Here is a 12,558-nt window from a genome sequence, read left to right on the forward strand (position 1 = left end):
CATGAATGATTGAAGCAAATCCCAGGAACTGAATCTGTAGGAAAGAGGTATATTCTCCAGTTAAATTGAAAATTCTACAACAGCACTAGCTGCTACTAGTAAACCTCAAAGTTCACACATAGGATGTTGTCATGAAAGCCTGGGACTGGGTATGGTCAGGATGCCAGCACCGTCCAATAGAACCTTCTGTAGTGACAGAAGTGTCCACTGTTTTGCACCATCCAATATGACAGCCACGAACCACCCATGGCCCTTGAGCACTTGATATGTGAGAAATGCAACCAAGACCTGAATTTTTTAATTGTACCTCATTTTTATTTTAAAAACGTAATAGCTGCATGTGGTTGGTGGCTACTACATTGGGCAGGAGAGTCTCATTTGACTGTTGTGGGTCTCGAGTCAGCACCATTATCTCCTTTCCCTCGCCCCTGGCAAGGGCATTTTTACCAGGGTATTTAATTATTTCAGCCTCTGTATAGAAGCTCTAAGAGAGGGGCACCTGGGTGGCTCAGTTGGTTGAGTGTTTTGACTCTTTATTTCGGCTCAGGTCATGATTTCACGGTCATGGGATCCACTGAGTGTGGAGCTTGGGATTCTCTCTCCCTCCCTCCCTCCCTCCCTCCCTCCCTCCCTCTGCCCCTCTTTCCTGCTCATGCTCTCTCTCTTAAAAAAAAAAAAAAAGTAAATAAAAAATAAAAGCTATAAGAGAAACCGAACTTCAGAAAGGGAATGGAAAGGAATATTGGTGTATGTAATGGTTTTGATGACTTGTTTGAACGCATATTTTCTTGATCTTCCTGCAGTGATTATCAAAACACTAAGATCACCTCTGCCCCACCTCTTACTCATGTCTCCTAAAAGCCCCTTCTGTGTGTCTTCTCTCGTTCAGCTTGCAGGTTGTTTGGCCTCACTAATGATTCTGCTGGTCATATTAGCCACCGGGTTCCTCTTCGAATCATTGCCCCAGGTGTGTAGCTTAGATGTGGGGTGATCTTTTTCCATGTGTAGGGATTTTTCTATTTTGTTTGCATTTCTGTGACTGTCTCGTGGGTTTTTACTGTAACCCTAGCAGGGTGGTGTGAGAAAGGCCAAGGCTGGGGCCAGGATCCTGCTCCACAGTCTACAGTTCTGCCCCACAATCTGGGATCTTGGGAAAGCCATCTCAACATCTCTGGGTGTCCGTTTCCTTATCTGCAAAGTGGGGGTTTGGACTGATTGATCTCCAAGGTCCCTTCTCTCTTTGATCTTCTGTGACCTTATACTTCCATTAAAAATCTGAGATGGCCTTCACTCCTAAGACATTTGTTTGCTGATCTATTTAATCTAGTAGAGATCAGGAATGATACAGAGTGGAGAAAATCGTAACCTAGGAAGACCAGGAGTGAACTAATTCCTTGAGTACCAAGTTTAATTCTGAACCTCTTGACCACCATGCAGGTTTGCTACTAGGATATATGCCTGGTTTTCCAAGGCCCATTTTAGCTAACCAAGTCCTGAAAATCCAGGTGTTCATGGCTCCAAACGTACCATCACTGCTGCGTGGGAAGTGAGTGGGGAGAGGATGTGGGGAGGGCAGCAGGAGGACAGTGAGGAGCCAGCAAAGGGGGCTCTGTGGACACAAGAAGAGAGGCACGCATCATGTGCTCTGTTTCAGGCTGTGCTGTCGGCCATTGTGATTGTCAACCTGAAAGGAATGTTCATGCAATTCTCAGATCTCCCCTTTTTCTGGAGAACGAGCAAAATAGAACTGGTAAGTAACACAGGTGATTGTTAGGTTAATATGTCATACAACATGTGGATGATGCTGATAAAAATGTGAGAAAGCTACGTTAGTGAAGTTATTGTATGTAGTATCAAGTTAGGCAAGGTTAGGTACTATGTGTATGTGTGAGGGGAGAGAGAGACACTTAGGAAATTTTTACCATGATTCTACATAAATCTTTCTGTCTTTTGTTTAGACCATTTGGCTGACCACTTTTGTTTCCTCCTTGTTCCTGGGATTGGACTATGGTTTGATCACAGCTGTGATCATCGCTCTGCTGACTGTGATTTACAGAACCCAGAGGTGAGTGTACAAATTGGGATGGATGTGGTTGTCCTGCCTGAAATTGTGGTGTTGACTTTAAATATATCCTGTTTGTCGACAGACACCATTAGACTGTAAGTATCTTGATTGTGGAGGTGATGTTCCCGGAGTCCAGTATCAGGTGTATAGGGTGTATTCTCTGCAAGCTTGTTGAGGGAATCCACCCAGAAAAACAGCTAACATTTGTATTATATATTCTGACTCACACAGTATTTGTGCATACCTGCTAAGAACACCAGAGTATTGTAGCAAGACCATGGAGTGTCAAATCAAAGACCTTGAGCCATATTCTGGCTTTGCCAATCCCTCTGACATTGAACAACTCACTCCACTAGGCCTCAATTTCTCATCCACATGACAGTGGAAATAAGCCTCGTACATTGGATATAATAAGGTAATATGAGGTACTCAAATAGTATCTGTCATCATTACAGTACCCAATTTGAGCCACCTTGTCCTATAAAAAGAGGAGGACTCTCCAAAAATAATGTTTAAAATCTATTCAAACCAAACTGAAGAAAAGTTCTAGGCTAATTTGAAATTTTTCATTTTCTCCCCACACCTTCAGCTGACTACCACCCCCATGGGTCAGAGCCTCTTACGGGAGACAAAAAGAAAAACTCCTCCCCTACTTAAGAATAAGAGTAGGAAGATGGTTGTGTCTACTCGGTGGATGAGAATTTGAGTTGCACATCCCCTGGCATAGCTTGAACTTTGCACAGTTCACTTTTGCCCCCATCTTTAAATGCCCGAGTCTTTTGTCCTAACCCGATGGTGGGGTGTGTGTGGCGGGGGAGGGGTGTATGTGTACGGTCTGTGTAGTGTGAGGTCTATGTGCTGTGTATGCGTGTGTCGTGTACGTTCAGGGCAGGGTGTGAGGGCCTGGATGGCACTGGGATTGTGATATGTATGAACCCTCTGCAAAGGTACCATACAAGGATCAAGTGCCCCCGAGTTCACTAGCAAGTCCCTACATGACATGTAAACATGCCAAACCTCATGGTTGAACCACATACGGGGGCCTCAACACACTGGTATTTTAATACACTTTCTCTCTCTTCAGTCCCAGCTACAAAGTGCTTGGACAGCTTCCTGACACTGACGTGTATATTGATATAGATGCATATGAGGAGGTAGGACATTTTTCTGTCATTTTAAATGGTTGTAAGTATGTCATGTGATCAGCTGACTATTATTTTTATGTAGGGCGAAAAGTTGAGGGCTGGAAAAGAAGGAAGTGTAGTGGTCAGAGCGAAAAGCTTGCACTTCAGGGCACCTGTTTGACTCAGTCGCTTTGGCATCCGACTCTTGGTTTTGGCTCAGGTGATGATCTCACAGTTCATGGGACCGAGCCCCCATCAGGTTCTGCACTGACAGCACAGAGCCTACTGGCGATTCTCTCTCTCCCTCCCTCTCTCTCTCAAAATAAATATGTTTAATGTTATCAAAGAAATATGACAGTGTGTATTTTCAAGGCTTTCTTCTCAGAACTCCTTCCTCTATGTGGGGTAGTGACAGAATTTTATCTGAATACCGTAAGAGGGCCTTTTGTGACTTTTGTGTTGATTTTCAGGTTGGAGGAGGGAGTAGGTGCAGTTTGACTCTGAAATATTCCCACGTGTTAAATTTGCTCACATTTTCTTTCTCAGGTGAAAGAAATTCCTGGAATAAAAATTTTCCAAATCAATGCCCCAATTTATTATGCAAATAGCGACTTATATAGCAATGCTTTAAAAAGAAAGGTGAGTCATGAGAAATGGATTATTTTTGAGGGGACCTGTGGATTGACAGGGGTGTGAGGGACACTCAAATGTCTTCATATGCCTTTTATACTATATCATTCTCTCCCTTTCTCTCTTTATTGTGGTAGAATACCCAGAAAATTTACCATTTTTGGTAAATTTACCATTCAGCACATGGAATTGAGTACATTCACACTGTTGTGTACCCAACACCACCAGTCATTCTTGTTTATCATATACATATACTACCTTCTCAAAAAAATTTAAGAAAAAGAGTAAAAAAATAATTTTAGGTTTCCTACTCTTCAGATCATGTGGGTTCCTCTGGTCATGGTTAGAACTTGACTCCACACTGCCCAATATACAGAATATCTCCCTGTCAACCCACATAGCCTCTTAAATATAAGAATCTGAGAGTAAGTTTAGAAAATGTTACTTTAAACATTCTCTTCAATACTTTGGCGTACTCACTGCTGCATCCTGCTAAATATACACAGGAATAAGGAAAGTTACTCATGCTCCTTTAATGAGAGTGACTCAGTTCACAATGTCTGAGGGAAAGGTAGAGGTGGGGGGATTACTTGGCATAGAAAACAGTCACATGGGGAGATCTGAAGATTAATTGCATTTGGTGGGTTCCTGGGAGCCAAGACATGATTTCGCATATATTGTTCTTCTGTAAAGACTGGCGTGAACCCAGCACTCATAATGGGAGCAAGAAGAAAGGCCATGAAGAAGTATGCTAAGGAAGTTGGAAATGCAAATATGGCCAATGCAACTGCTGTCAAAGTGGTGAGTGGTCTCTTCATTGTAATTCTCCCTCCTCTTAATCTGCACCACCCCCCACCTTTATTCACGATGGAAGCCTTAACACAGCAGGAAGCCCCTAAAATAGGAAAGCCTAGAAACAATCTAAGTATCCTCTATATTATTAAAGATACGTAATAAAGTCAGCCATGTGAACACTTCTGAAAAAAGTAGGGATATGAGCCCTGGAAAACATTTGTTTAAATTAAGATCATACAGTATCTTAATAAATTTTTACCATGGGTGCTTCATATAGATTTATTCAGCTGACAGTAAAAAAACAAACAAACAAACAAAACCCACACACCTCAAAGGCTGGATTTTGCTGTTCAAGCCTTATGGTAACTCATGGTCATGCTGAAGTTCATGGAACTATTTTAGAAGTGGGGAGAAAATGGCTATGATGACAAAGGAGAGTGGATTTCATTGGACAGAAACAAGAGGAGGAAGAGACGAAAAGAAACTGAACTAACACTGAATGTTATGTACACATCCTTTTTCTGTCACATTGCAAGGCTGGGATGTGGCAGTCATTTTAGACAAGGTTTGGTAGAGTCAGTAGCTTGACAATATAGGGACTCATTTTCCCCTATAAATGAATGTGAGCTGTTCATAGCTTCTGGTTTGGTGTAACTGTTCACAGGATGCAGAAGTCGATGGAGAAGATGCCACGAAGCCTGAAGAAGAGGATGACGAAGTAAAATACCCCCCAATAGTCATCAAGAGCACATTTCCTGAAGAAATGCAAAGATTTATGCCCCCAGGGGATAACATCCACACCATCATTCTGGATTTTACACAAGTCAATTTTATTGACTCTGTTGGTGTAAAAACTCTGGCCGGGGTAAGCATCTTCTTAAATGAGTGGTTTTCGTATCTCTGTTGCCATCAGTAAAATGAGAGTTGAACTAGGGTCCCTTTTCAACTCTTAAAATTCTTCTTTGTTGTTGCTTTTTTCCACTTGTGATGGTGGAAAATTTCAGAACTATACAAAAGTAAGGAGCATAGTGTAACGAAGCCCCATGTAACTATCACTCAGCTTCGACAGTTCATCAGTTAATGGTCAGTCGTGTTTCATTCAGCCCACACCCGCTTTCCACTGCTTTTACTTTAAAGCACATCCCAGTCATCAGTCACCTCTTGGTGAATATTTCAGGATACGGCTCTACAGAGGATTCTTCTAAAAATCAGTACCTTTATTCCACCTACGTAAAATTTAACAAGAGTTCCTTGAGAGCCCTCATGATCACTGTCCATGTAAAAATTATATACAAAATTAGTTTTAAATGATTAGCTCAAAAATGCATAATTTTTTTAAAATGCATAATTACTGAGGCCCAGTAGCTCAAGCGAATGAACTAGTATCTTGTATCAGGAGATACATATTGGTAGAAAGAGACTTGCATCTGGCACGGAGTCAAGAGAAACTAAACTTTATTTCAACATTATTACAGATTGTAAAAGAATATGGAGATGTCGGTATTTATGTGTATTTAGCAGGATGCAGCGGTGAGTACATTTCTAGAATGGGGAGAAGCTTTAACACTTTAGTTTTGTTTCTCTTTTTTTAATAGCATTTTAAAAGTTTGGAAAGATTGGGGCGCCTGGGTGGCTCAGTTGGTTAAGCGACCGACTTCGGCTCAGGTCATGATCTCACAGCTTGTGAGTTCAAGCCCCGTGTCGGGCTCTGTGCTGATAGTTCAGAGCCTGGAGCCTGCTTCAGATTCTGTGTCTCCCTTTCTCTCTCTCTCTCTCTCTCTCTCTCTCTCTCTCTCTCTGCCTCCCTTGCTTGCTCTCTGTCTCTCAAAAATAAACAATAAAAAAAAAAGTTGGGGAAGATTTTCCCTTAATTTTTGTTTTTGGCAAAAATGAAAATTATTCTGAAAATCACTCTAAAGCTAGCTTTGACATTAGCCACTTCCGGGCACCCCTTTCACTGGGCCATTGTGGCAGGCCTCCTGACCTGGATGTGGAAGGAAGGAGCTTATAAACCACTGTTCTGGGCTGGTACATTTAATGATTATTTAAAGGCTGCCTTAAACATAGTTCTATAAAATCATTTAGGTTTTTCCATACAATGCCTGCTATTTTTGCTTTATATTAAATTTTGGTTGAAACCCAAAAGTGCTTGAAAATGAAATCTACGTAGACATCGCTTTTCACCTGCCAGATGGGCATAAAGGAAAAATGTCTGCAAACATGCTCTGTAGGCACCCTGTGGGACAACAAGTGCTCATAGACACTACTGCCGGGAGTGCAAAATGGAACAGCCTCTGTGGAGGGCAGGGCGGCATGATCTTTCCCAACTACAAATGCACTTAACCTTTAACCCAGCACATCCAGCAATGTGCTGCATGTATTCAAAATGACACATGTACGTGGTTGATCAACTGTAAGCAGTTGTAGAAACTGGTTACTGTCTATAGAATAAAGGACTGGAAAAACCTTAAGCATCAAAGAAAAGGACCAGTTCAATAAACTAGGGTATATCCACATGATAGAGTATCATGTAGTGGTAAAAAAAAAAAAAAAAAAAAAAAAGTAAAAAATATCCAGAATAATCTATCTATAATGTTAAAAAGATACTTTGGGGTAAGAAAAAGGGGAAAATAAGAATATATATATATTTGTATTTACTTATATCTGCATAAAGAAATACTGAAAGAAAATGCGAGAAAGTAGTTTCCTGCAACTGGGGTGTGATATCACGGGGACAGGGATTGGAGTGACACTTTTTACTCTATCACTGTAGTATTTAAACTACCTAAGAGTGTTAATTTTTTTAACGTTAGACACCGATACCCAAAGTGTGGGCTAATTTTCCTTTCTTCTTTTATAGCACAAGTTGTGAATGACCTCACTCAAAATCGATTCTTTGAAAATCCTGCCTTGAAGGAGCTGCTGTTCTACAGCATTCATGATGCAGTTTTAGGCAGCCAGCTTCGGGAGGCGCTTGCCGAGCAAGAAGCCACCGCTGCCCCTCCGCAGGAGGACTCAGAACCCAACGCCACTCCAGAAGCTTAGAGGAGGAACCCAGCTGGGATGGGGTACGAGCCTCTGGGAAATTACTCACTTACCCATTTTAAGTACTAGACACTAGACGTCCCCCCGCTAAGGGTAAATGCTAGTAGTCAAGGCTTGATTTGGAGGGTGAATGACGCACATAGCAAGATATATCTTACTTGTGGGGTTTTTTTTAATTGAATTATTTCAAAGATAAATTGTCCCTCTTGCCTGCATTTACTGTGCAGTGACATTCCTGTTACCCTTTAGTGTTACCTTTATAAGCCGAGCGTTCCAGAAGTTATTTCCTTTAAGTGCTTTACATACCAATCATATATGCTTTCACCAGATGGGTAGCATCCTTACTTTGGTACTTGCTGGTGTACAGACTTTCTGTAATCAGAGCTAACTAACAGAAGGGGCACACCCTCAGTTTTCTAGAAGTTCTTTAAAAATAACCTTTTATTACTGAAGAAGCATTATGAGTGCAATAAAAAAGAATAGAAAAAATAAACAAAAGAAAATAAAAACATTATATTGCTACCATTCAAAGATTATCACTAACACCTTAAGGCATATCCTTCCAGATCTTTTTCTGTGCATATATACTTACATTTTTTAACCAGAGTAAGATCATATTCTACATAGTGCTCTGTAAGTCATTTTTCAGTCAACAATCCTTGTTTCCTCATCTGGAATACTTTTACCTCAGATCATATTCAGGTTTCCCCAGTTGTCCTCAAATTTATACTTGGTCTGTCCAGACTAGTATCCATTCTGTGACCTACCACTACAAGTGGTCATGTCCCTTCAAGTCCCTTAAGTCTATCTTAATCCAGTACAGTCCCTTTTATGACATTGAGTTGTTGAAGAGAGACTGGGGCAGTTGTCCTGTAGAATCCCCATTTTGTTCTTTCAAGGTGTTATATCGCTTGTCCCTTTATTTCCTGAATTACCTGTAATCTAAGAGTTTTATCTAAAATCTTCATGGATTTGAATAAAACATTTTTTTTTTTTTGCTGGAATATATCCTAGATGAGACACATGCTTTAAATCTCATCACATCAGAAAACACATAATATCTAGTTGCCTACCACTAAATGATGCTGATAGCCTCATCCCCCACCTACGTTTTCTCCATTGTGACTTGTGAGTTTTCTATCTGGTTTTCCTTTGGCATTGAATGAATGCCCAGTTCCCATTAGCCATTCAGCCAGGGGTTTTAACAGTGATAATCCTTGCCTAAATCAATAATTTTATTAAGGCTTGAGATTTTTTTTTTCCATTTCTCTCATTTCTTCAGCATTTATTAGTTGGTGTTTCTTTGTAAACTACAGCTATCCCTCCTCAACCTGAGCTATTTGGTCATCCTTAAATACAATCCTTTCTTACTGGAAAGGCAGGTTAAATGCTTTATTTTTTCCATTTAATTATCAACTTCAAAGTAAGGAGTTGGTTTAACAGGCAATGACATAGTAGACTCTTTTACATTTCTCTTTTTTTCGGTGTAATCATAGGCTCATGTATTTTTACAGTTTTAATGTTCCTCAGTCCATTATAATTCTTTTTGGGGCTCATTTGTCACTACTGTGACCAGTAGGCGCCCCTAGAACTTCTGTTGCTGCTAATAGTAAAGTAACCTTAAAGACCATGTATTTAAGAAAGCTAATTTCTTGGTATAACTTAGTATCTTCCTTGGAAGTCCATAATAGTTATCAGTTAATTCTTATCAGACCCAGGGGGGGTAAGCCTATGAATGAGTAAAATGCCTATTTCAGGCACTCTTCATAGTTGTTCAAGTGGGGGGAGAACTTTAAGCCAATTCATCATCAAAAAGGTCTTGCTCTTGTAGTTCTAAGTACTACCTCACTCCAAATCAAAGCACAAGTATTAGCCAACCTGCCTAAAGCCTCCTCTGCCGAGATTTCCTGCTAACAGTCTGTTTTTCAAGTATGTTTTCTTACTGACTTCTTTTTAGTTTTCATAAAGAAAACACTGCCAGGAGAAAAGTGGGCAGATCCCAGGAAAGAGTCGTGTTAGCATGGGTCTAACTCCAACCAAACCCTATGGTTTGTTTGCTTTAACTCTCAGATTTTGCAGTGACTTTACTAATTTACTAATTCAATGCAGTCATTGCATTGACTTTAGCACCTGTCTTCATCAAATGCTTTACATAAATTCACATCCTAGCTGTTGATAGATTGAAAGTAGGGTACAAAAAATAGTATTTATCTGTATTTACAGATTTGTATTTAACTTTTCTGTTCCTTAATTTTCAACCAATTTTGAATAGATTTTTACCATGTACATAAAAAGCACTGAAGTCTTAAGGAAAGTTTTTTGTTTGTTTGTTTCAGTGAGCCTCTGAGGATGTAAGAATGCATTTCAAAATGTTTTATCTATATGTAAATATGTTGGAATGTTTTACTTAAAATCATTTAATATAGTAGAAAATTTCCTGACCTTTTTTACTTTAAGTTTGCCTCTTTGTTCTTCTTTCTGGAGCTCAATAGCCAGTAGCATGTGCTTCCTATGTGTCTCAAACCCTGGTTCAAATTCAGTCTCACTGCCCTGTCAAAATGAGCATAATCCACAATGATAGATCTAGGGACTTGGTTGGTCTTATTTTATGGCAATATGGGAGAGCCCTGTCTTCAGGAAGGTCCCATATAGAGAAGTTGTCTTTCTAAAATCCTACATGATAGGATAGTGGTTGATTTCTGCCTCGTGGATGGATGGAATATGTAAAGAATTGTGAACCAGGGCCCAGAAAATTAATTCATGTCATAGATATGGACTCTGTATAATGGCAGCTTATAGTGGGATCCCATTTGCCAGTCCCATCTGCAGTGGGACTCAGAGAAACAAGGATATGAATCCTCTGCAAGCCCTGGGAGTTCACTTTATAGCTTTCAGGTAACCCCTAACACCCCTATAGTTTTCAGGTAACTCCGTGTGGTTTGATCCTGTATTCTTACCTATTTAACAGAGAAAGGAGGTACCTGCCTCCAAAGGTACATTTTGAGAAAATGAGTCTTCCCTGGTGTGTGCGTGGAGTGGGTAACAAACCCAAAGAATCTGCCCTGGAATGGGTAGGTGTTTTTCTGTTTTGGGGGATGTGGGGATGGGGTGGTGTATGCCCTTGCGGAGGCTGAGGGAGAGGGAAGGGAGTATGTAATGTGGTAGGGAAGGCTTGATCTGTTATGTCTGCCCCTTTAAAGATAGTAATCAACTTAAAATTATCAGATCACACAAAACTTCCTTGGTGTGAGCCTGTGCGCTTTGAGTGTAAAAAATGCTGTTGGTCCTTTTTAGTGTACCTTTCAGGAATGCTTTTAGGAGTCCATATATTTAGATTTGTGATAATATGGTTTGAGTGTAGGTAAAAGTTGGGTTGAGAAGTGACAGAAGTACCTACCTTAATTCTCCAAATAGCCAGCCAAAATGCATGGGAGGGTTTTGAAACCGCTCAAATCCCAACAACAGAATGTTCAAGAGCTTAGCATTGTAGCAGGTAACCTGCCTGCTTATGGACTTGGATTTAATGAAGCCTGAGCATCTCAAAAATTTATCTGCCTTTGAAAAAAAAGGCACACCAGGCTCCTCATTTCACTTTATGTAACAGATGAACCTGAGCTTTGTGGAAATTACATTTTTACAAATCCATCACATTTTTACAGTGTTTTTTAAAAGTATTTTCTAAAGAGCACTACAGCATTTTTCTAGAGTAATCAACTCTTTGTGTTTTATCAGCACTGATTTATGTATGACATACACGTGTGCCCATACACACGCATATACACATGTATACATACACACACGTATTTTAGGTGGGGGGGGGGTTACCAGCGAGTGTGTATTTTATCTTTTAAAATGGGATACAAAGATGTTAATCTAGATACGGTTGGGCAGAAACACCCAAATTTTTCAAATAATTGTCGGTTTGATGTGTGGTCAGTTAGATTTTCAGCATGTAACTGAGATGTCAAGATTCTCCAGAGTCTAGAATATGTTAGGCCTGAGGGAGCTCAAGACATCCTCCAGTGTGAGTTATCTCAAATTGGTGCATGGAAGTATGGGGCTACGTGAAAACATGGTAAGACTTCAAACAGCGTGATCTAAATGCTTGTTCCTCAAAATATTACAAAAACGTACATCTTCAGTTATTTACCTGAGTATTTTATTATATGCATAACACCTAGAAAGGGTTCATCCTATTTCATACCTCACGAGAGACCAGGGCAGGCTTGGAAAAATTTTTCTGATCAACTTCGCAAAAAAGAAAAATGGAAGACAGAAAAGAATGCTGGTTGGATTTTATGAACGAAGAGCTTTCATTTTTCTCTTTGAAAATGTTCATATTTTAAATACTTCAACTCAATACTCAAAGCATTATGTTGTCGACTTTTTCTTTGAATTAAAATGTATCCAGCTCTTGCTATTTTGCATTACTCATGAACATTGAACTGCAATAAAAACAGTCTTTATGGTGCCTGGGTCTCAGTATTTGGGCGGGGAGGATAACTGTGGTGCAAGACAAGAAGGGATTTGGTGGCGGCTGAACAAGAAAGAATTTTAAAGGGATGTGCTGAGGATCCTATTTCGATTTTATTTTTAGAAATACCTCACTTCACCAGAAGTCTAATAGGAATTTTACTGACATTTTAAAACATTAATTTACAAGATGAAGTATTTCTCTTTATGAAACCAATGGTGTATATATTTTTCTTTCTGCTTTACTGCTTTACTGGCCATTAAAATCACTAATTCTTGATTAACTTGAAATTGAAATCAACTCAAATGGCAAAGCAAAACCTAAGACATCAGATGCTTCTTCCACTTTAAAAAAAGTTTGGCCAAAGTGTTATTATTTATTCGATGTGGTAGGAAAAAAACAACAACATGTAAACACATGTGGTC

The 12,558-nt window shown here is 39.8% G+C and overlaps 1 protein-coding gene across 5 annotated transcripts in view; it reads left to right on the plus strand.

Moving 5' to 3' along the window:
* SLC26A5 (solute carrier family 26 member 5) overlaps positions 1 to 12,130 on the plus strand; it is a 53,550-nt gene extending 41,420 nt beyond the window's left edge. For 2 of the 5 annotated variants that reach the window (XM_045041136.1, XM_045041138.1), the window contains exons 13-21: positions 890 to 967; positions 1,655 to 1,750; positions 1,959 to 2,065; positions 3,150 to 3,219; positions 3,736 to 3,828; positions 4,513 to 4,620; positions 5,279 to 5,479; positions 6,090 to 6,144; positions 7,475 to 12,130. In XM_045041136.1, coding sequence (XP_044897071.1) covers positions 890 to 967; positions 1,655 to 1,750; positions 1,959 to 2,065; positions 3,150 to 3,219; positions 3,736 to 3,828; positions 4,513 to 4,620; positions 5,279 to 5,479; positions 6,090 to 6,144; positions 7,475 to 7,659 — 993 coding nt within the window. In that variant the 3' untranslated portion in view covers positions 7,660 to 12,130. Of the gene's footprint in view, positions 1 to 889; positions 968 to 1,437; positions 1,547 to 1,654; positions 1,751 to 1,958; positions 2,066 to 3,149; positions 3,220 to 3,735; positions 3,829 to 4,512; positions 4,621 to 5,278; positions 5,480 to 6,089; positions 6,145 to 7,474 lie in introns of those variants that run through there. The other 3 variants (NM_001137656.1, XM_045041142.1, XR_006587625.1) reach the window with 3 other exon arrangements.
* The last annotated feature ends 428 nt before the right edge of the window (positions 12,131 to 12,558 follow it).

The sequence above is a fragment of the Felis catus genome, chromosome A2 (assembly GCF_018350175.1).
Source record: "Felis catus isolate Fca126 chromosome A2, F.catus_Fca126_mat1.0, whole genome shotgun sequence".
Classification (NCBI taxonomy): Eukaryota; Metazoa; Chordata; class Mammalia; order Carnivora; family Felidae; genus Felis; species Felis catus.